Source organism: Plecotus auritus (assembly GCF_963455305.1).
Source record: "Plecotus auritus genome assembly, chromosome: 8".
Taxonomy (NCBI): domain Eukaryota; kingdom Metazoa; phylum Chordata; class Mammalia; order Chiroptera; family Vespertilionidae; genus Plecotus; species Plecotus auritus.
Window position 1 is genome coordinate 129,889,126 of NC_137782.1, and position 23,287 is coordinate 129,912,412.

The 23,287-nt window shown below is 38.1% G+C and overlaps 1 protein-coding gene across 4 annotated transcripts in view; it reads left to right on the forward strand.

Moving 5' to 3' along the window:
* EXOC6B (exocyst complex component 6B) overlaps window positions 1–23,287 on the forward strand; it is a 529,977-nt gene that overhangs the window by 259,376 nt on the left and 247,314 nt on the right. For all 4 annotated transcript variants that reach the window (XM_080685494.1, XM_080685493.1, XM_080685495.1 and 1 more), the window contains 7 exons: window positions 2,356–2,439; window positions 2,860–2,906; window positions 5,502–5,622; window positions 11,955–12,026; window positions 12,714–12,811; window positions 14,494–14,599; window positions 15,459–15,568. In XM_080685494.1, the coding sequence (XP_080541620.1) occupies window positions 2,356–2,439; window positions 2,860–2,906; window positions 5,502–5,622; window positions 11,955–12,026; window positions 12,714–12,811; window positions 14,494–14,599; window positions 15,459–15,568 (638 nt within the window). The remainder of the gene's footprint in view (window positions 1–2,355; window positions 2,440–2,859; window positions 2,907–5,501; window positions 5,623–11,954; window positions 12,027–12,713; window positions 12,812–14,493; window positions 14,600–15,458; window positions 15,569–23,287) is intronic.

Here is a 23,287-nt window from a genome sequence, read left to right on the forward strand (position 1 = left end):
TCATCTTATGTGTTTTCTATCATTTATAAAAAATAGTTAAATTAGTATACTATGGTCTAATTAAAGAGAAGGCTTTCCCTAAATTCTCAGCTAAGTGTATCTTGGCTCCAAAGCATGTTGAATATGTAACATCACACCAGAATAATAAAGGGCCATTAGGACTGTTAACCTTAAAATGAAAAGCCCTTCAGTGTGTACAGAATATAATTGACATTTAATAATACCACTATGCCGTGAAATGGTGACAAGTGGGGAATAACTTTAACAAACCAACAGGCAGTTTCCACTTCTTAGTTTTTAAATAGAATCATTTGCTACCTCATTAACTTATGGACTAAGAAAGCCTTAAAATAGCTGTCTTAGTGTTTGATTTGATTTTATAGGCAGAAAAACTCAGGTGTGTACAGTTATTATCACTTCAGCATTTTAAAACCTGTGTTTTTAAGTTACACCAGGGTTCAACAAATCATGACCCATGGGCCAATTCCTGTCTCCTGCCTGTTTCTGTATGACCTGTGAACTAAAATGTTTATATTTTTAAATGGTAAAAAAATCAAAAGAAGAATGGTATTTCATGACAGGTGAAAATTATGTGAAATTCTAATTTCAGTTTCCACAAATATGATTTATTGGAACACAACCACACTGATTTATGTGTTGTCTATGGTTGTGTTTGCTCTGCAAAGGGAGAGTTAAATAGTTGCAACAAAGACTGTATGGTTACCAAGCCTAAACCTACTTACTATCCTGCCCTTTATAGAAATCATTTGGTAACCCCTAAGCTACACTATTGTGTTTGCATGCTTTAGCACCTTAAATCAAATTCAAAGAAGTCATGTTGGGTAAAATTCTTCAGACTTTTGGGGAAGCAAAGGAAACTGAGCTTGGTATTGCAGGATGTTTATACTTTCTCACATGGGCAGGGCTTTCACTTTCTTCACTGATTTATCTTATTTAATTTTTAACAGACACTTGCATAGTGGTTATTATTTATCAGACACTGTTCTAAAAGCTTTGTAACTATTCTAAATCTTCATAACAACTCTGTGTGGTTGGCATCTCTACAAATGAGAAAACCATGGTACATCTGTTTAAGTTAAGTAGTTAAATAGTGGAAGTTACATTACTGAAAGGGAAGTTATATAGCTAGTCATGTGAGTTGTAGAGCAACTAAGGGACAGAGTCACGGTTTGAATGAAATTGTCTGGTTCCAAAATCATCACTTTTAACCAGTGTGCAATGCTGTCTCTCCCTTTCCATTCTTGTTTATTTAGAGAAGTCTTGGATTAAAAGTACTAGTAGAGTTTAGTAATAAGGGGAGCATCATGTTTTAAAAGCTTTGAACTTATATTAGTTTTCTTGGGCTGCTATAGCAAACTACTACAAACTCTGTAGCTTAAAACAACAGACATTTGTTCTGTCATAGTTTGGGAGGCTAGAAATCCAAAATCAAGGTGTCAAAAGACCATCCTCCCTCTTAGACCCTGGATACAATCCTTCCTTGCATCTTCCTAGCTTCTGGCGGTGGCTGCCACTGCTTGGTGTTCCTTGGCTTGTAGCCGCACTCCTCTAGTCTTTGTCTGTGTCACCACATGATGTTCTATTTGTCTCTTTCTCTGTGTTTTTTCTCCTTTCTTTTGAGGACACCAGTTACATTGGATTAAGGGCCACCCTACTCTAGCATGTCCAAGGAAGGACATGCATTTTGAGAGGACACTATTCAATATAATCCAGTTCCAGAGCTCTTGAGGCAGCTTTTGTTCCTCTAGCACCTACAGTTAAGCCTAGAATTATAAATGAAAAGGAGAAACTATGCACCAAGAATTTCCAGGGTTTTTCCCTTCCTTTCCCTTTTATGTCAATTCTGTGCTAGAATATATTCTATCTGGGAAGACTGATTTATTGTTCTCAGTTCCTACCTTTTCCCTGCCTCTCTTTGGCCCTTTGCTCATGATTTCGTTTTATTCTTGACATTTTTTCTTCAGGAATGATCTGTAAGGTTTTTTAAGGAACATTTTCTCAACTCATTGTAACCTATGAGAATGTTGATTCGTCTTTATTCTTGTGAATCTGTGATAGTTGATTCAGAAACCAGCTTTGGTGTTTTTGAGGTTGATTTCTGGTAGTTTCCTCTTAAAAATCTTTTGTATCCATCCCTACAGGATTTGTAAGTAAGGTTCAACAAATGGTAATAGTTATTTTTATTTTTTCTATGATTACTATAATTGTTAAAACAGCATATTTTGAGAAATGTGGGGATGCCTCAGTTCCAGACCTGGGAGATTTTCTTTTCTTATAAAATACTAGAATAATTGGTCCAATTGTGTCAATTCATTTCCTTTCATTTATTTATAGGGTGCCCGGGAAACATTTGAGAACTATTACCGAAAACAGAGGCGAAAACAGGCCCGTTTGGTGCTCCAGCCTCCATCTAACATGGTAGGAACCCCACCTTTATTTTCCTCACCTTTTTACTTTTCTGGTATCTTTTAATTATTTTGCATATGTGCTTAGCAAATTTTTTTTAACTGTTAGTTTGAGACCACTTTTGATGAATGTAAGAAAATAGCAACTCTAACATTTATTGATTACCATGTGTTAGGCATTGTTCTAAATCTCATTTTGTTCTCACTATAACCCTCTAACATAGGTACTGTTATTATATTTACCCTATAGCAGTGGTTGGCAAACCGCAGCTCGCGAGCCGCGGTTTGCTGCTCTGTTGACTAATGAGTTTGCCGACCACTGCCCTATAGTCTTGGGAACTGAGTCTTAAAAAATTTTAAAAAGCTGATATTAACTCTGTCTTAATGTATCAAAGCATAAATAATAACTTTTTTCTTTTTTACTTCGTTGCAGCATGAAACTTTAGATGGCTACAGGAAGTATTTTAATCAAATTGTAGGGTAGGTATATGCATCTGTGTGTGCATATGTGTGCTTGTGTGTGTGAATGTATATTATTTGTGAGACTTGGAAAAATAAATCAAGTTTTCATGATTTTTTAAAAATTCTTAAGACAAGATTTATTTAGTCTTGACTTTCTAATTGTTTTAAAGGAATGTCCTATTGGTTTCAACACTATATTGTTGCAAAGGACTTTTTATGGATAAAGGGAGAAAAACATTATTATATTTGATGTTTTTGTTTCTCCATGCTTGGTAAGAGGGAACCAAATAATCAGCAAAAGTTGGCAAACTTTTTCTAAAGTGGCCAGATAGTAAAATATTTTAGGCTTACCATACTGTAACTTTTTTTGTCACAACTGTTCAGCTCTGTTGCAATGCAAGAGCAACTATAGGCACTATTCAAATGAGTGAGCATGGGCTGTGTTCCAATAAAACAATATTTATGAAAACACACAGTGGGTTATACCCTCATCTAGAGTATCTGTACTAGTGTGGAATTGCAGTCCCCAGATAAACATCCCAAATGTAGGCATCTTATTCTAATTGCAGAATATGACTTTGCAGTTAAAAGAAAAGGAAAAAAATGGAATTGTTCCAGGAAATTTCTTTTTAAGACTAAGATTGTTTCACTGTAATTGATACTTTTGATTAAAATATTTCATAAATATTCTGTATTTAAAGAATTATTTTAATTAGTATGACTATTTAGGCAAGAGAGCTAAAAATACATTTTAAATGCATCCTATCTAATAAAAGAGTAATATGCAAATTGACTGTACTTCCGCTACATCCACCAGCCATGCCCACCAGCCAATCAGGAGCGAATATGCAAATAAACCCAACCAAGATGGCTGCAGCCACAGAGAGCAGGAGGGAGGCTTGGGTTTCCCCGGCAATGGAGGAAGCCAAGCTTTCCACCTGCCCTTGCCAGCCCAGGCCTCCACTCAATGCTACAAAGTTTCAATGATAGAATATAAATAAATTCCAACAAAAATGATGGCAGCCATGGAGCTGGAGAGAGCAGAAGGCTAGGGTTGCCCCCAGTGATGGAGGAAACCAAGCTTTCCTGCACACCCTGGCCTGCCTTGGCCTTCGCTTAAGGTTACAGAGTTTCAATTATAGAAGATAAATAAATCCCAACAGAAATGGCTGCTGCCACGGAGCTGCAGAGAGCAGGGGGCTTGGCTCTACTCCAGGCTACAAAGTTTCAATTGTAGAAGATAAATAAATCCCAGATACCAGGGCCTCTGCTTGGATCGCTGGGGGGCGTGGCTGGCCTGAAAACCACCACAGACCCCTTGCCCAAGCCGCCCCATGCCCCAAGGGAACCCCCACCCTGATCCAGGACACCCTTCAGGGCAAACCAGCTGGCCCCCACCCGTGCACCAGACCTCTATCCTATCTAATAAAAGAGTAATATGCAGATTGACCATCACTCCAACACACAAGATGGCTGCCCCCATGTGGTCAAAGATCCTGCCCCCATGTGGACACAAGATGGCCACCACAAGATGGCCAGCAGGGGAGGGCAGTTGGGAGGGACCAGGCCTGCAAGGGAGGGCATTTGTGGGCGTTCAGGCCAGCAGGGGAGGGCGGTTGGGAGGGACCAAGCCTGCAAGGGAGGGCAGTTGGGGGCGATCAAGCCTGCAGGAGAGGGCAGTTAGGGGTGACCAGGACGGAAGAGGAGGGAAGTTGGGGGTGACTGGGCCTGTAGGGAAGGGCAGTTGTGGGAGACCCAGGCCTGCAGGGGATAGCAGTTGGGGGGTACCAGGCCTGCAGGGGAGGGCAGTTAGGGGTGACCAGGCCTGCAGGGGAGGGCAGTTAGGGGCAATCAGGTTGACAGGGGAGCAGTTAGGCATTAATCAGGCTGGCAGGGGAGTGGGTTAGGGGGTGATCAGGCTGGCAGGCAGAAGTGTTTAGGGGCAATCAGGAAGGCAGGCAGGTGAGCAGTTGGGAGCCAGCAGTCCTGGATTGTGAGAGGGGTCCCAGATTGGAGAGGGTGCAGGCTGGGCTGAGGGACACCCCCCACGCCTGTGCATGAATTTCGTGCACCGGGCCTCTAGTAAAAATATAAAAGCCTCAGCAGAATGTTAAAAAATAAGTATGCATTTTTTTTTACCTTTGTAAGATACCTTTTTAATACTTTGTTGAGAAAGTCTATAGAAGGACAAGGGTAATTATTTTGATATTTTTTGTTGTGTTCTTAAAATATATGTATTTTACCTTTTATTGTCTTTTTAAAATATTGGCTTTTTAAAATATACTTATTGGGCTGGTGTTTTAAATATGGTAAAATTATCCTCTTTTACCTATAAACATTTCCTTCCCTTTTCAATTGCTAGATAATATGGTTAACATTTAACAAAAATGTAACTCCAAGTTTTATAAAAGTGGTTAAGAGGATATCAAGATCAGAAGCATAATACTAAGTCCAAGAAGTCTGATTTCATTTATGATCCCAGACAACTTTCTTTTAGAAAAAATTACTATTAACTTAGAATTTAGTGACAGTTCTTAATGTTTGTCAAACCCTGGAAATAGTATGCAAACTGTAATTTCTGACAACTGTGCTTTCTCTTTTCCCCAATATTAGCTTTTTTGTGGTTGAAGATCATATTTTACATACGACCCAGGGCTTAGTAAATAGAGCCTACATTGATGAACTATGGGAAATGGCGCTTTCCAAAACCATTGCCGCACTCCGTACCCACTCGGTATGTAAGAAGCCCAAAAGTGGTGCTTACTTCGAGCTTATTATCTATATGCTATTCAGTGTTTCACTGTTTTAAAATAATTATATGTGTATCATTTGAAAGCTGAGGTCAGGGTGCCAGCATGGTGGTTTCTGGGTAAGAACTTTCTTTCTGGTTTGCAAATGGCAGCATTTTTATTGTGTCCTCACCTGGTCTTTCCTCAGGTACTGGTATATTTTAGTGTTTCCTTATCCTTTTGTAAGGACACCAATCACATTAGATTAGGGCCTCACCTTATTTCATTTGATCTTAATTATCTAAGGCCCCATCTGTAAAAATAGACATACTGGGGGACATAACATTCAGTCCATAACATCTACTCTTTCCCAACATATTTTGAAGACCACCTTTACCATATAATAATATGTATACTAAGGTCTGTTTTTAGGCTCTATGATTCTCCCTTTCCCTTTCCTTCTTTCTGAATGTCTTGAATCAATACATTGTATTGATTATATGACATCTGATATAGTATAGTTTAATTTTTATAGGACATGTATATTCTCTAAAGATCCCATTTTAAAAATATGCTATCTTATTATTTTTCAAGATTAATTTGAGAATTACTTTGTCACATTTCTTCCACTTCTTCCCTCCCCTCCATCCCCCAACTTGAACTGTAGTCTTATTATAAATTTAGTTGGAAATAATTGATATACTTCAAATTCTGGTATTTTTCACTAAGAATATATGTATTTTTCTTTTACCTGCTTTCATGTTGTTTGGTAAAATATTTTATATGCTCCCCATCTAAGTCCTATTTTTGGTGCTTTATGGTTTTTTCATATTTTATCCTCACCTGAGGATTATGTTTATTGATTTTTTTTTAAAGACAGAGAGACAGAGAGAAAGAGAGAAACATTGACCCATTGATCCATTGCCTCCTGTACGCTCCCCAACCAGGGATTGAACAGCAACCTAGGTATGTGCCCTAACCAGTAATCGAACCCACAACCAGGGTTCAGGTAATATTTTGAGGAAGGTTTTTCCCCCCAATCATTTTTATGAACCAGTATTGCTGTCCTTCTATGGAAATCCTTGATTTTGTTTGTTTTATAGCTGTTCATTTCAGTGATTTACCCATTTTATTTTTTTCCTGGGAAAAGCTGTTTTTCTTTTAGGAAACTTAGATTTCTTCCAAGCAATTTCTTTTATGTAAAGCAGTGGTTCTTAACTTTTTATATGTGACTGATACATTTGATGAATCCATGTGACAAGTTTATAGGACTCTCTAGCAGGACAATGTACTCTCTTCATCATGCAATTGTATTTGATGTCTGTAAGAACAGGACACTTTCCAAGTGTGCTGATTAAAGTATATATGTGTATAGAAAATAATCATAATGGAGTTTCTCATTGTAGATTGACTGTATATTCTTTTGAGTTGAAGAATAAATGACAAAATGCCTCTCCTCCCTAATAGCTCAGCATAAATCTACAGAGGAAGAAAGTAGATTAGTAGTGGTTTAGGGCTGGGCCTGGGTAGGAGGAGTAAGGACGTGATGGCTTAAAGGGCACGGGGTTTTTTGTTCCTTTTTTTGAGGTGAAGAAAATATTCTAAAATTGACTTTATTTATGTTTATACATATCTGTGAACATACAAAAAACTAATAACCAATGAATTATGTACTTTAAATGGGAGACTTATGTGGTATGGGAATTGTATCTCAAGAGAACTATTAAAAAATAAGTTAGGCCCTAACCAGTTTGGCTCAGTGGATAGAGTGTCGACCTGCTGAAGGGTCCCAGGTTCGATTCTGGTCAAGGGCATGTACCTTGGTTGAGGGCACATCCCCAGTAGGGAGTGTGCAGAAGGCAGCTGAATCGGTGTTTCTCTCTCATTGATGTTCCTAACTCTCTATCCCTCTCCCTTCCTCTCTGTAAAAAAAAAAAAAAAAAAAAAAAAAAAAAAATCAGTAAAATATATAAAAAAAAAAAAGTTAGCATTACCCTCATTTACTCACTGAACCATTTTATCCTTTATGAGACAAAGTAGTTGATGCCACACATGCTAATTCTATTTCATGACACTGTTTATAGTTTATATTATTCAGCAAGCCAAGCAAAATAAAAATGACCCAAACATCAAACCAAATCTCAAAACAAACTCTGTATCTGAGTTATTATGTTTTTTGTTTATCAGAAATCATATATATATATATGTAACTTTCTGTGTCACTGTTTAAAACTGCTCTTTTGCTTTTTCAGTTGAATTCTTATTCATTGTATAATTTGGAAACGTTTCAAAAAATATATTTCAGGTACTAATGTGTATAATAGTCTCATGCTGATTTCAAAATAATAAAGGTCTTATACAATCTGTCTCACTTAGAATTCAAATTTAGCAATATATTAAAAGAATAATATGCTTACACAAAGAAGTTCATATCAGGAATGACTTAATATTAGATATGCTAATATAATTGCTAATATGACTGTTAGTATGATAAACAGATCATCTGATAATACTGAAAAGGTATTTTTAAGATTCAACATTATGCAATAGTATAATTCTTTGTGGTTCAAAACACTTATTTTTATAGATATAAAATATTGCTCATTTTTTCTTCTTAGTAGTCAAGATTGTGTACTGTGATAGTCATTTTATACACACCCACACCCACATCCAAACCTATTTGCTGTCATACACATACTTTAAGTTTCTTTTTTTTTTTTTTTTTTTTCTCAGTCAAAGGGTATACTAAACGTGTGTGTCTTCCAGATCTCCTAACCAAGTTCTCATGGACATAAATGGCAGGGGTTGGGGACAACCCAAAAGGAGAAACTCTACAAAGTATCATCTATAGGCTAGAAATTTCAAAAAATTTCTTTGAACGTAGAAAGTAGATGGAATCAGAATAATGACTGAACCCGAGAATAAAAAGTATATTATGCATGGTAGGGTTATTGTCAAAGTAGGAGGCATTCTTTTAAGTGGAATATAGGAACACTTAAAATTCAGAGTCAAACCAATACAATGAGCAGGAATGGGCCTCTAGGATAAATCATAAGGGAAATTATTTAGAGGTTTGCTTTCTAAAACCTTTGGTCAGCCAGCTGCTTATCCAATTCCTTTGGCCAACCTTACCATCTAAATAAAGAGAAAATAGCATGATGGAAGTTCTCTGGTACTACTTTTTGAACATGGTGATTCATCTGCCCCGTTCACTTACAAAAAGCCTGTACTCACTTGACAATTTGAACTTAGAATTTGGACATCCTGTTGGGCCTACCCAAGGTGGAGATGGAAAATATGAATGTTAAAAAACATAGATAATTGAAGTAGAGTTTTGGTTGTATCTACTAGAGATTTTTAAAAAAAGGACAGTCACAATGGAGGGGACTTTAATAATTAAAGAAATAAAAGAAGGAAATTTCCCTGCTGTGAAGAAATACTATATTATTAAAGTTGAAAGAATGCATCTTGTATCAAGCAGGGTAATTGACAGCAGGCAATTTTTTTTTACATCTGAAATTTTATATTTTAATTTGAGGGAAAGAGAAAGGCATTTTCAAACATATCAGGATTCAAAGTATACACGGAACCTATCCTATCTTATTGGTGTTCTACAATAAGGAATGTAAAATGAAAAAGAAATCCAAAATATAAGATGAGATAGGATTAAATATAATATGTTAAAAAGAGTAAAACTCATGGAAAAATCTAAATAACTGATTATTTGTTTGCAAAGTTTAATGCTGTTAAGAATCCATACAAAAGGAGAGCCTTAATGTTTAAAAAGTTCAAGGGAAAACTCCAGATTATTTCAATTAAACTAGTGGGTAGAAAGTATATAACTTATTAATAACCACTATCTATATATATAAAAGCCAAGTGCCTGGAACACTGGAATGACCAGTTGCTATGACATACATTGCAGCTGACCAACCTCCCTCGGCCGCTCCCCACAACTGCCCGGCCCCAATCAGCCCTGATCAGGGCGGGCCAGCTGGATCCCACCCATGCATGAATTCGGGCACTGGACCTCTAGTAAGATAATCCTATCTAATAAAAGAGTAATATGCAAATTAACCATCACTCAGCTACACCAACAAGCCACGCCCAAAGCCACACCCACAAGCCAGTCAGGAGCAAATATGCAAATAAACCCAACCAAGATGGCTATGGCCACAGAGAGCAGGAGGGAGGCTTGGGTTTCCCCGGCGATGGAGGAAGCCAAGCTTTCTGCTTGCCCTTGCTGGCCTAGGCCTCCACTCAAGGCTACAAAGTTTCAACGATAGAAGATACATAAACCCAAACAGAAATAGCGGCAGCCACGGAGCTGGAAAGAGCAGGAGGCTAGGGTTGTCCCTGGTGATGGAGGAAGCCAAGCTTTCCACACACCCTGGCCGGCCCAGGCCTCCGCTTAAGGCTACAAAGTTTCAATTATAGAAGATACATATATCCCAATAGAAATGGCTGCCGTCACGGAGCAAGCAGAAGGCTTGGCTCCGCTCCAGGCTACAAAGTTTCAATTGTAGAAGATAAATAAACCCCAGATACCAGGGCCTCCACTTGGGTCACCAGGGGGCATGGCCAGCCTGCAAACCACCACAGGCCCCTCGCCCAGGCCGCCTCACGCCCCAAGGGAACCTCCACCCTGATCTGGGACACCCTTCAGGGCAAACCAGCTGGCCCCCACCCATGCACCAGGCCTCTATCCTATCTAATAAAATAGTAATATGCAGATTGACCATCACTCCAACACACAAGATGGCTGCCCCCATGTGGTCAAAGATCCTGCCCCCATGTGGACATAAGATGGCCACCACAAGATGGCCAGCAGGGGAGGGCAGTTGGGAGGGAGCAGGCCCGCAAGGAAGGACAGTTGGGGGCGATCAAGCCTGCAGGGGAGGGAAGTTGGGGACAACCAGGCCTGCAGGGAAAGGCAGTTGAGAGGGACCCAGGCCTGCAGGGAGAGCAGTTGTGGGGGACCAGGCCTGCAGGGGAGGGCAGTTAGGGGTGACCAGGCCTGCAGGGGAGGGCATTTAGGGGTGACCAGGCCTGCAGTGGAGGGCAGTTGGGGGGGACCAGGCCTGCAGGGGAGGGCAGTTAGGGGTGACCAGGCCTGCAGGGGAGGGCAGTTTGGGGCAAACAGGCTAGCAGGGGAGCAGTTAGGCATTAATCAGGCTGGCAGGGGAGTCGTTAGGGGGTGATAAGGCTGGCAGGCAGAAGCGGTTAGGGGCCTTCAGGAAGGCAGGCAGGCGAGCAGTTGGGAGCCAGCAGTCCTGGATTGTGAGAGGGATCGGGCCTAAATGGGCAGTCGGACATCCCTCGAGGGGTCCCAGATTGGAGAGGGTGCAGGCTGGGCTGAGGGACACACACCCCCGTGCATGAATTTCGTGCACTGGGCCTCTAGTATAAAAATAATTGATCCAATGAAAAACATGAAGGGAAAAAAACAAACAAACAAAAGAAATAATTATAAATAGCTTAAAATGGCTGGAATAGGTCCTAATATGTCAGTAATCATGGGCAATGTCAAGGTTAGAATGTTTTATAGTTTGGTTAATAAGAGATATTCATACATAATTAAGATTACCTACAAAGTTTGAAAATAAAGAGCAGAAATAGCAATATTCTACAAGGCAAATAAAAATGAAGTTGAAGACTATTAAGTGGGGGAGGAGAGGCATGTTTTGCATTAATATCAGTTTTAACCCACCAAAAAGACAGTAGCTTATTAGCAGTAGACAAGCAAGCATAAATAGGTATAAAAACAAAAATTGTTAGTAATAAGAATTGAAATTGATGAACTGCCCCATTGTGGGAGAATTTAGCACACATCTTTCAGGAACCAAGATATCAAGTACAGAGAAAGTAACCAAACTAGAATTCCCCAAATTTGAATACCCAAGTCACTGAACTTTTATTTACTTATTTATTTTAAATATGTTTTTATTGATTTTTAGAGAGAGAGAAAAAGAGGGGGAGAGAGAGATAGAAACATTGATAAGAAACATCAGCATCAATTACCTACTTCCTGCATGCCCCCTACTGGGGACAGAGCCAGCAACTAGGGCATGTGCTCTGACTGGGAATCAAACCATGACCTCTTGGTTCCTGGTTCAATGCTCAACCATTGAGCAACACCAACCAGGCTGAATTTTTAAAATAGTAATATATACATCTTTGTATCCTGCTTAGCTCTCAAATCTCGTGTTACCATAAATCTGGTGTTGGATCCTTTCTTGGGATCCTTCACCAGGTGAAGCAGTAAACAATTAAATCACAGTTTAGTTTTATTTTTAATGATTAAGATGTTTTCCTAATTGTCTTTTATTTCCTTTAGTCTTACTGCTCTGATCCAAACCTTGTGTTAGATTTGAAGAACCTCATTGTGCTTTTTGCTGATACACTTCAGGTTTGTGACTTCTGTTTATCTAGATTAGTATTTCCACCAGCTCTACCTGGCTACCTAAATTTGAATAAGTACTTTTCTGTTTTTAGTTGTGTTTCTTCTTTTCCTAGAGTTAGATTTTTTTATTTTTCTATTGCATTTCCTGGTCTATCACCTTGACCATTTATGTTTTCATAAATAGTTCCCATCCCTCTCTTTTTCCCCTTGGAGCAAATCAGTTAATTGAACCAGCTACTACCTTAGTTTTCCAAAATTTTCTTAATTCAGATATAGTACCTGAGTGACGTTAGAGTTTTTTAACTACCATCTTGAATAATAATTATTGATTTGAACCACATGTTATATTAATAAAATACCATTAGAAGTGGGTGAGATTTATAGCATTTTTAGTTTCTCTCCCTATTTCTTGTTACAGGCAGAGTTATAGGGAAAGTTTAGCTGATATTATAATCTGTATACATTGATTTAAATATTCATCTTTTTATTTTTTTCTGACAAATATTTTGGTATGTACCTTTTAATTCGTGAGAGATAAATACTAAATATTAGGCGAGAATGAAAGACTCTTTATCATGCTTACATTTAAATTGTTGGCTAAAGGAACAAAGATACCTTTCAATGCCTAATCTCTCTCATGTTACTAAAAAGCATCACCTTATAAAATGAAGTTATTTTCTTATTTTGTTTCAGGTTTATGGTTTTCCTGTAAATCAGCTTTTTGACATGCTATTAGAAATTAGAGATCAATATAGTGAAACTCTGCTAAAGAAGTGGGCAGGTATTTTCAGGTGAGAAATGATCTATAGTCATATAGTGTGTGTGAGTGCATATACATGTGTGTACAATGTGTTTATGGATAAGGTTTTTCAGATATAACTAGAGGCCTGGTGCACGAATTCATGTACCAGTGGGGTCCCTCGGCCTGCCTATGGGATAGGGCTGAAACTGGCTCTCCGACATCCCCCAAGGGGTCCCGGATTGCAAGTGGGTACAGGCCAGGCCAAGGGATCCCACTGGTGCATGATTGGGGCTGGGGAGGGACGAGGGAGGTTGGCCAGCCGGGGAGGGACTGCAGGATGGCTCCAGGGTGTGTCTGGCCTGTCTCGCTCAGTCCGATTGATCGGCTGGACCCCAGCAGCAAGCTAACCTATCAGTTGGAGTGTCTGCCCCCTGGTGGTCAGTGCACATCATAGCGAATGGTCGACCGGTTGACTGTTTGCCCCCTAGTGGTCAGTGCACGTCATAGTGAGTGGTTGAGCGGCCTTAGCATATCATAAGCATATTATGCTTTGATTGGTTGAACAGACGACTGGACGACTGGACACTTAGCATATTAGGCTTTTATTATATAGGATGGGTAACAAGTAGACTTAGATTTTCTGTCCATGATCCAGGTTATGATTGTTAATAAAAGTAAATTGCAGTGATGTCCCAAATAAAGTTCCCAAGTTATCCAAAAATCAGTGATAGGTCTAACAATCTCATTGTGGCTTTTTTTGTTTCTTTGAATAAATGTCAAATATTTTGGTTCATACCATCTATATCATCTTTTGTCTTCTTACTCAATTTTTTGTTTTCTCTTTGGAGAACACGTCTTGTCTATTGCTTATTCATAAGGTAGTGGCTTTTGAGCCCTTTTGAATAATTTAGCTTCTTTGGAATCTTTTTTGAAGACTTACTCATGAGACCCCTCATCTTTTTCCTTCTCCACACTTAGAGAAGAGGTCTATTACAATCCAATATTTGAAGCATATTATTTAAATAGTTGTTATAACACTTTTTACTAGGAAATAGTTTGAATAGAAGATCTAGAATAGGATTAAAGACATTAATAATCAAATATATCTTATTTAAAAACAAATGAAACCCCTTTGCTTTTTCCAGAGCACACATTCTTTTATTGTTAACTTACTTGACTTAAGGCAGGGGTCCTCAAACTTTTTAAACAGGGGGCCAGTTCACTGTCCCTCAGACCGTTGGAGGGCCGGACTATAGTTTAAAAAAAAAACTATGAACAAATTCCTATGCGCACTGTGGGCCCGGGACGAGTCGGCTGCTAAGCAGGACAGGCAGCGGCACCTGGCGGGCCGGATAAATGTCCTCGGCAGGCAGCATGTGGCCCGCGGACCGTAGTTTGAGGACCCCTGACTTAAGGCTTCAATATGTTGCCTTAAATTTTCTGTATCATCTGTAAATCTTAAATACTGTGAGGTCATATTTCTTCTATTTGAGTTCTCTTTGTTTCAGAATATAGTTTCCTTTTTGTCTTCCTTTGAAGGATGTCCTTACCCGAAACCAAATAGTTATGTTGTAGAAGGAATAGAATAGGGACTGGGAAATGTTTATTTTGGGTTGTGGTATATATACATACAACCATTAGAATTTACCTGAAAATTACTTGTGATCCCTACAGTGATTAACCCTTCCTCTTTCCTTTCTTCCATCCATCCATCCTTTATTTTCCTTATAGAAACATACTTGATTCTGACAACTACAGTCCTATACCAGTAACAAGTGAAGAGATGTATAAAAAGGTGGTAGGACAATTCCCATTCCAAGATATAGAGCTGGAAAAGGTAAGTAATACTTTAAAATAAACTTCCCTGTTTGGGTGGCATCCTTTACAAGATTTCATTGTATCAGTCTTATTAAAGGCATTACCTCTAACTCAGTGGGTTAGAACGAGAACGCCTTCAAGGGATACCTTGGGCTTAGAAGAACAGAAGTTTCTGTTTTGGGAGTCAGTAGATGGCTTTGGTGGGGTCCTCTGAAGTATTGGGGGGATTAAAGTATTTGGTTTATACTTTGAAGTACTTGATTTTATTATACCACAGTTTCTTCCCAAAGCATACAGTGAAATTTACCTTGTGTGCTATATAATTCTATTGATTTTAACAATGCATTGAGTCATATATGTACTACCACAATGATGACACAGACCAGTTCCATCATACCCCAAATCCCTCATGCTGCCCCTTTTCAATCAATCCCTCCTCTCACTCCCAGCCTTTGGCAACCACCAATATGGTTGATGTCCATCTACTTTTGGCTTTTCTAGAATGCCAGTATAATTGGAGTCATACAGTATGTAATCTTTTGAGACTGTTTTTTTCCACTCAGTATAATGCTTTTGCGATTCATCCAAGTTGTTGCATGTTATCCATAGTTCATTCCTTTTTACTGCTGAGTACTTATCACAGTTTATTTATCCCTTCATGTTTTGGAGGACATTTAAATTATTTTTATTTATATCTTATTTTTTTTTTTTTTTTTTTTTACTATCAGGAAACTTACAGAAATACTTTCTTAAATTGAGGTTGTTAAGCAGACAGCTGCCAATGTAGTAAAAAATTCCTTTTTCATTTTAACTAATTTACAAGTATCTTCAATGTATGTTCATTTGTGATTCACATTCATGAATTCTTACATTTACAGCAACCATTTCCAAAAAAGTTTCCTTTCTCTGAATTTGTGCCAAAAGTTTACAGCCAAATTAAAGAATTTATTTACGCCTGTCTGAAATTTTCAGAAGATCTTCATCTAAGGTATAGTATGATACAATGGAAATGTAAGAGATACTGAGATTGAGACTATATTCATAAGTATTCTGAAACACTTCTGATATTGCTTTCAGCTTTGATTTAGAAAGTCTTAATATTAGTCCTTCATAGCATAGCACTGCTATATTTATATAGTCATGATGAAAGGGAAGATTGGAAACTTTTGATTAACTTGTTTTTGCTTATATTACTTAGTTTATTCTCTACTATTTACAGATTTGCACTTTAACACTGTCTTAGTGGGAATTTAGAAAAGAGTAGTAAAATGTATTAGTTTTGACTTTACATTTGATGAAATTTTAAGGCCAATAGTAAGTAGTGTAGCAGGTAATATCCCCCCCCCCCTTTTTTTCTTTTTTCAAATATTCTCTGGACTTTTTATAGGTATCCATAATTCCTTTAATTTATTTAATTATTTAACTAGCATTTTTTAAGCCTATTTATATATCAGATGTATCCTGCTTTTTGGGAATGCAGAAATAAAAGATGTAGTTTTTTGTCCTTAGAAATTGTCAGTATCTACTGAGGATAACAGACATGAAAATAGACATGTAAAATATACCACGGTGAGTGCTGTAATATGTGTAATGTACTTTTAAAACACCTGGAAGGACACTTAATTCATCTTAAGGAATTTGAGTGAGAATAGTCGTGATGATTGGCTTTCTAAAGAAACCTTTTCTCAGGAATGATACCACCATTCATTCAAATCAGGAACCTGAGAATTATTTTCAATTCCTATTGTCAAATAATAACTTCTTTCCTTTTTAAAAAGAATTTTTATTTTTCAATTACAGTTGACATACAATATTATATTAGTTTCAGGTGTACAGCTCAGTAATTATACATTGATAAATTTATGAAGTGATCACCCCGATCAATCTATGGTCCATCTGACAATGTACATATTTATTACAATATTATTGACTATATTCCCTATGATGTACTTTATATCCCCATGACTATTCTGAAACTACCAATTTGTGCTTCTTAATCCCTTCACCATTTCATCTCCCCTAACTCCACCTCCCATGTGGCAACTGTCAAAATGTTCTCTGTATCTATGAGTCTGTTTCTAATAATTCTTATTCTTAAAAACAAAATTTCAGGCATTGGTATAAATTCCTGTAAATACTTCACAAATATGTTATTACACCAGTAAAACTCAAAATAGTACTCATCCATGGGGTACTAGGAAGCATACTTCAGTTTTACAGAGGAGGGTTAAGTAACTTCATCCAGATAACACAGGGAGTAAGTGTTCAAGCCAGATTCAAATCTGATTGTATCAGCATCAATAAAACAATCACTGCCATGTTTAGAATTCTTACTCTTTGGTACTCTTTGTTTAGTATTTTACATGCACTACTCAGGTACTTGTAATATTTCTCTGAGATAATCATTTAATTATTCATATTTAACAAATTATAAATGAGTTTCTTTAAGTCTAATTGGTGATAAATTATATGGATTATTTTTTTGCCAGCTCATTTTTTACCTTTTAAGTTTACAGTGTGGCTGCTTTAATTCACATGGTAGTCCTATTGACCTGGACCATTTAAATAGTCTCCTAATTGTTCTTCTATCTCAAATTTTACTTTCCCAATCATCTATCTTTTCTTTTTTCCTGATTCTATTCTGTATGTCTCTTAGAGTCATTTTTCTAAAATCAAATCTCATTTAACTTTTCTTCCTCTCACCTTTTGAGGGATTCCTCATGGCCTATAGGATAAAGTTTACTCTAGTCTGAAATATTTATGTATCTGTCTCTCCCCACACCCCTTTACCTAGTCCACCTTATACCATTTCCAGATTTATATGCAAGGGTAATTTCCCTGTCACCCCATGCTTCAGTCATAACGACCTATATGCTGTTTTCTGATCATAACATACTATTTTATAACTCTCTGACTTTGCTCATGACGCTTTCTCTATTTCAAATCATTGTTCCCTGTTAGTGCTCTTGACTAGCTTCTAACTATCCATCAAGATGCAATTTAAACACCATGTACTGATTGAAGCCTTTTGGACCACTTTTATTCCTAATGGAGCTGATCTAATGACTTCGTGCTACTTCTGTACCCTGTGAATACTCATCTTACATTGTATTGCTTTACTTGTAGCTATGTGTTTCTCTGTGTGTGTTAGACTGTAGGTTCCTTTGCTTATTTATTTACCAGAGTCCTGGTGCATTAAATTCATGCACTAGGGTGGTGGGGTCCCTCAGCCTGGCCTGTGCCCTCTTGCAGTCCAGGAGCCCTCAGGGGATGTTTGACTGACTGCTTAGGCCTGCTCCCCAGAGCCTAAGCAGCCAGTTGGATATCCTTAGTGCTGCTGCAGAGGTGGGAGAGACTCCTGCCACTGCTGCTACGCTCACCAGCCATGAGCCCAGCTTCTGACTGAGTGGCGCTCCCCCTGTGGGAGTGCACTGACCACCAGGGGTAGCTCCTGCATTGAGCGTCTGCCCCCTGGTGGTCAGTGCACATCATAGTGACTGGTCGTTCCGCTGTTTGGTCGATTTTCATTTTAGCCTTTTATTATATAGGATTGGTTTATTCACCATACATTCTAAGTAATCTATTATTTGTCAGATGGTGCACGGTAGGAAGGACATTAAGAAGATGAAAATATGGTCCCTGTTGTCAAGGAGCACCTAATCTAATTGAGGAACTGAATAGTGTGATAAGTACTATATGGAGATATATAAGAACAACATAGTAACCAACTCTGAGACAAATTGGGGATGTTAGTTAAAGGCCTCTTGGAGGATAGAAACATTTCATGTTATGTTCAACACAATATTTCCTGCACCCAGTTTAATAAATTAAAAAATTGATTAAATAGAATGTATAGTATGATTAAATAAAATGTATAGTATTTTCAGGAACTCTGAAAATAAGCATAATTGGAAAATAATTTGAGTGACATGTTTGATAGCCATTCTTACTAAGTAAAATATGAAACATGGGGTTTGTACTATTGGTTTGTTTTCTCTGAAAATGAGATTGATTTCATAGAAATGTTCTCATAGAATGAGATTATCTTTGGAAGTTTTAGATATGTTACTGAATATAAATTATTACAAGGACATTGCATGGTGACTTTATCCTCTTTTGGAGGAACAGTAATATGGTGAAGGGATAATGTGAGTAAATTGTTCAGAAGTCTTTTTCTTACTTGAATATATTAAGTGTTTTCCTGAAAATTCCCTTTGATATGTTTAACATTGACAATTTAAAATATACATATAAATTGGGAGGAGTTTTTGCCTTTTACTATTTGGTTGCCATTTACCTTATTTCCTAGACTACATTTACCTTATAACTGGTAGTGACAGAGATTACTTTGACAAGTATAGCTGTCGTGGGGGGAGGTTATAATAGGGGATGTGAGACACAGTATATATAAAACTATTCTCTTAAACACAAGGCTTTCAAAACAAGGAAAACTGCTGTATTGAGATTTTTACGAAGCTTTAAGGAAAATCTTAAGTCAAGTTTTCATATTTTTTGCTACAAGAATTTTCACTTTCACATTAGCTAAAAAATGCTGAAAGAATTATAAAAATTGAAAAAAATATACAATTATGAATTCTGAGGATATATAACTCTTTTTGAAAGAAAGTTCTTTTTAAAACAGCAAATAAATGGCATTTCTATAGTTAAGTAATGTTCTGTCATTTGTATTTAACTTAAATAAGTAGAATATACACAAATATATGTATTATACACATGTCTTTTTTAAGTTATTAAAATTCAATCTCTGTGAAGAATTTGGGAGATAGAGAATAGAACAAAGAATAAAAATTGAAAAGACCCAAAACTACCACATAGTGATAACCATTCTTTATATATGGGAATTTTTTTTCTCTTAGTTTTTTTTTCCATTTGAACACAGACACACACACATACAGCCCTTTTTTTTAGAGCAAGTTACTATGAGATACTTCCACTTCTGTCTATAATTGAAAACTGGAAAGAGTATTGCTTTCTAACAGTGAAAAAAACAAACAAAAACAAAACCAACTACAAAATGAAAACTTTCTGGAACCCATCAGGAAGCTAAAGTGGCAGGATGACCAAATACCCTGAAATCCAAAATGAGGCTGGCCCCCACCAGGAGAGAGTGATAGGATGCACAGATTCCGTGGCAGAGCCCAGAAGAAAGGCATAGCTATCACATGGGTGAGAAAGTAGAAATTAATTTCATCTTAATGACTCACTAATGGCTGGAGCTAGTATGTTAGTTAGGATAGAACTCCTAGTTGTGTGTCCCAGATCCAGGAGGAGTTTATACTTACATGTTATTTGCAGTGGACTTACCCTGCATGCTCACAAGAAAGATTGGAGCTGGCTATGAGAGCAGAAAGAATCATCCATGATCTTACAGGCACGGAGAAGGAGACCAGCCACTGCTGTGAAAAAGGCATGGAGCCCCACTCCCCTGGTTTGGGCACCTCACTCATACTGATCAAAAACATTATAGCACTGGTAAGATTGGGGCAGGGAAGTGTCTGTCTCTCTGCCAGGCACATTGCTACAGGGAGGCTTGAAGCAAAAAGAAAGCTATTTCACCCCTGGGAGAATGGCAGAAGACAAGATCTTATACCAAATACCGTTAGTCCTTTACCAGTGGGAGAGAGCACAAAACTGCACTATATTAACCATGGAGACAAAGCCAAGTTTGGCTGCCACTGCAAGGAAGGGCAGGGATGTTGAGCGAACTCCACCAGGCACAGAGGACCTACCTAAGACTGAGCCTGGCCAGGAAAGCAGAAAAAGTCATTTGATCTTTACTAATAGCATACAAGAACTATAGGACAAATGGCAGTAATCTGCCATTGGGTGATGGTCAAGAATGGAGGGGCGGGGGGAGAGAGAGAGAGAGCGTGCGCATGAGAGAGAGAGAGAGGGAGAGAGAGAGAGAGAGAGGAAGAGAGAGAGAGAGAGAGAGAGAGAGAGAGAGAGAGAGAGAGAGAGAGAGAGAGAGGAGAGAGGAGAGAGGGATTTTGTATGATAGGCATACAGGTATAGTCGAAAGCTATGGATGATGCAGAAACTTTATGAAAAACCTTCTGGGATCCCAGCATCCACACTAGGCACATGCTAGTATTAGAAAAATTTGAAATCTGCAAGGCACTGAGGGTAACCATAGCAACAACCAAACCCAAACCCAATTCAACTCCTGCATATGCTAATGGCCCAATGGAAGGAGAGAGGAGGTCATTTTCAAGTATAAATACTGTTACCTCAGCCTCTACTGTTTTATTTATGATATTCAACCTTCAATAAAAAAATGTGAGACATGCAAAAAAGCAATGATCAACTTATTGTCAAGGGACAATGAAATCAACAGAACCAGACTCAGAGGTGACCCAAATTATAGAAGTATCAGTTAGGGACTTTAAAATACCACATGCATGAACAGACAGGGACTTTTAGCAGATGGAAATTATTGGAAAAAGTTAAATTGAAATGCTTGACATAAGAAACAGTTTTAGAAATGAAAAATTCCTTTGAGGGACTCATCAGTAGATTTGTCATAGCTGAGAAAAGAATTCAGTGAATTTGAAAATAGGTAAATAGAAGTTACCCAAACTGACACACACCAGAGAAAAAAATAATGAAAGAAATAAAAGATCCAATATCTGTAGGCCATTTCCAGACAGTGTAATTGGGAGTCACAGAAGGAGAGGATAAAACTGGGAAGAAGAAATGTTTTATAAGATAATGGCTGAGAGTATTCTAAAAATAATAAAAGACATCAAACTAGAGATAGTCTCCTATCAATTTAAACAAGAAAATAATAACAGAAAATAAAGAAAAATACTTAAACACATCATATGCAAATTTATGAAAATTAAAGGTAAAGAGCATTCAGGGGAAAAAAGTGATTACATGCAGGTTTAATGATAGGAATTGTATCAGACTATAGATGAGAGGTTATAGATTTCAGAACCACGTCAAGATCCACAGTCAGATCAAGGTCCATGGTCCCACCTCCATGTACAGGAGGGGTGTGTGGTCTGGCAGGTCTTTGGGCAGGTAGGAGTACTCCTGGCCTGTAGTTGAGTGGGCCTGGGGCTGAGTTACAGGGCTGTTTTAGTTTTTGCAATCAGAAAAAGATTGGAGGGCTTGCTTTTGGGTCATGAATGGGCATGTCTTCTGTGCAGTCATGGACAGGCAGGATTGGGAGCTAGTGGGTGCTGGAGTTGGGTCATGGGCCACAGCTGGGACTGAGGTTGGCAGGCAAATGTCACTGTTGGAAAGGTCAAACAGGCTTTAGCTGAGTTCACAGTGAATTGTAGTTTGTTCCTGTGTGTGTACTTGGGATTATTATGGGTAACAACTATGCCACCTGAGCGTGGGCTTGCTTTCTCAAAATAACCCTCTTTGGTTTTGGGTTCCACCAGGTTACAATCTTTTATCTAGATCCCAGAATTCCACAAAGCACCTTTGTCCATGTATGACTGCCAAATTATTTTTGCTAATGGGATATGAGCGTGGGATCTCCTGTTCTGCTATCTTGCTGATGTCACTCATCTATTTTTTATTGCCCTTGAAGAAAACTACTTATCTAGTAACAATGTCTAGTAAAAGTAAATATGTGCCAGGAATAGGACAAAAGACATGAGAGAAAAATTGGATATGTTAAAAGATGTTCAAAATAGGTGAAACTAATCCTATATAATAAAAGGCTGATATGCAAATTGACTAAATGGCAGAATGACCAGTCACTATGACATGCACTGACCACCAGGGGGCAGACGCTCAGTGTAGGAGCTGCCCCCTGGTGGACAGTGCGCTCCCACAGGGGGAGCGCCGCTCAGCCAGAAGCCGGGCTCATAGCTGGTGAGTGCTGCGGCAGTGGCGGGAGCCTCTCCTGCCTCTGCAGCAGTGCTAAGGAGTACGACTGTCGGCTTAGGACTGCTCCCGGTGACTTAGGCCTGCTCCTGGCGGCAGGGAGTGGGCCTAAACCGTCTGTCAGACACCCTCTGAGGGCTCCTGGACTGCAAGAGGGCGCAGGCTGAGCTAAGGCACCCCCCTCAAGTGCATGAATTTTGTGCACCAGGCCTCTAGTAACTAATAAGCCAGTGATGCAGATAAAATGGAATCATTGAAAAAACAAATAAAAGCAGTCCACAAAAAAGCTAAGTAGGATTATAGAACAGATGAAACACACAACTAGCACAAAACAACTAGCACAATGGTAAATTTAAATCGAACTGTAAGTGTTCCATATGCATGTGATTAGAATGTGTATTTACAGTTATTGAGTATAGTCTTCTCTAAATGGCAGATTAAATTTGTTAATAGTATTATAAATATTTTCTGTTTTTCCTGTTTTTGTCTACTTTTTCCTGTGAATCACTGAGGAGTATTAAAAGTATCCTATTATTTTAGATGTGTATCTTTTTCCATTTTATTTATTTTATTTTATTTTATTTTATTTTATTTTATTTTATTTTATTTTAATTTTATTCTATTTTCCTTCACCACTTATTCCCTCTATGCTCTCTTCCATCTCTACCCTCCACCCTTTTTACTTCAGATATATTGAATATGCTTTTAAGTTCAGACACAGTTAATACTGTTATATCTTGTATTCATCCTTTTAAGTTTATGAAATGTCCCTCATCATCTGTTTAAAATGAGAATAGTTTTAATGTCTATTTTGCCCACTATTAATTTAGCTGTAACTGCT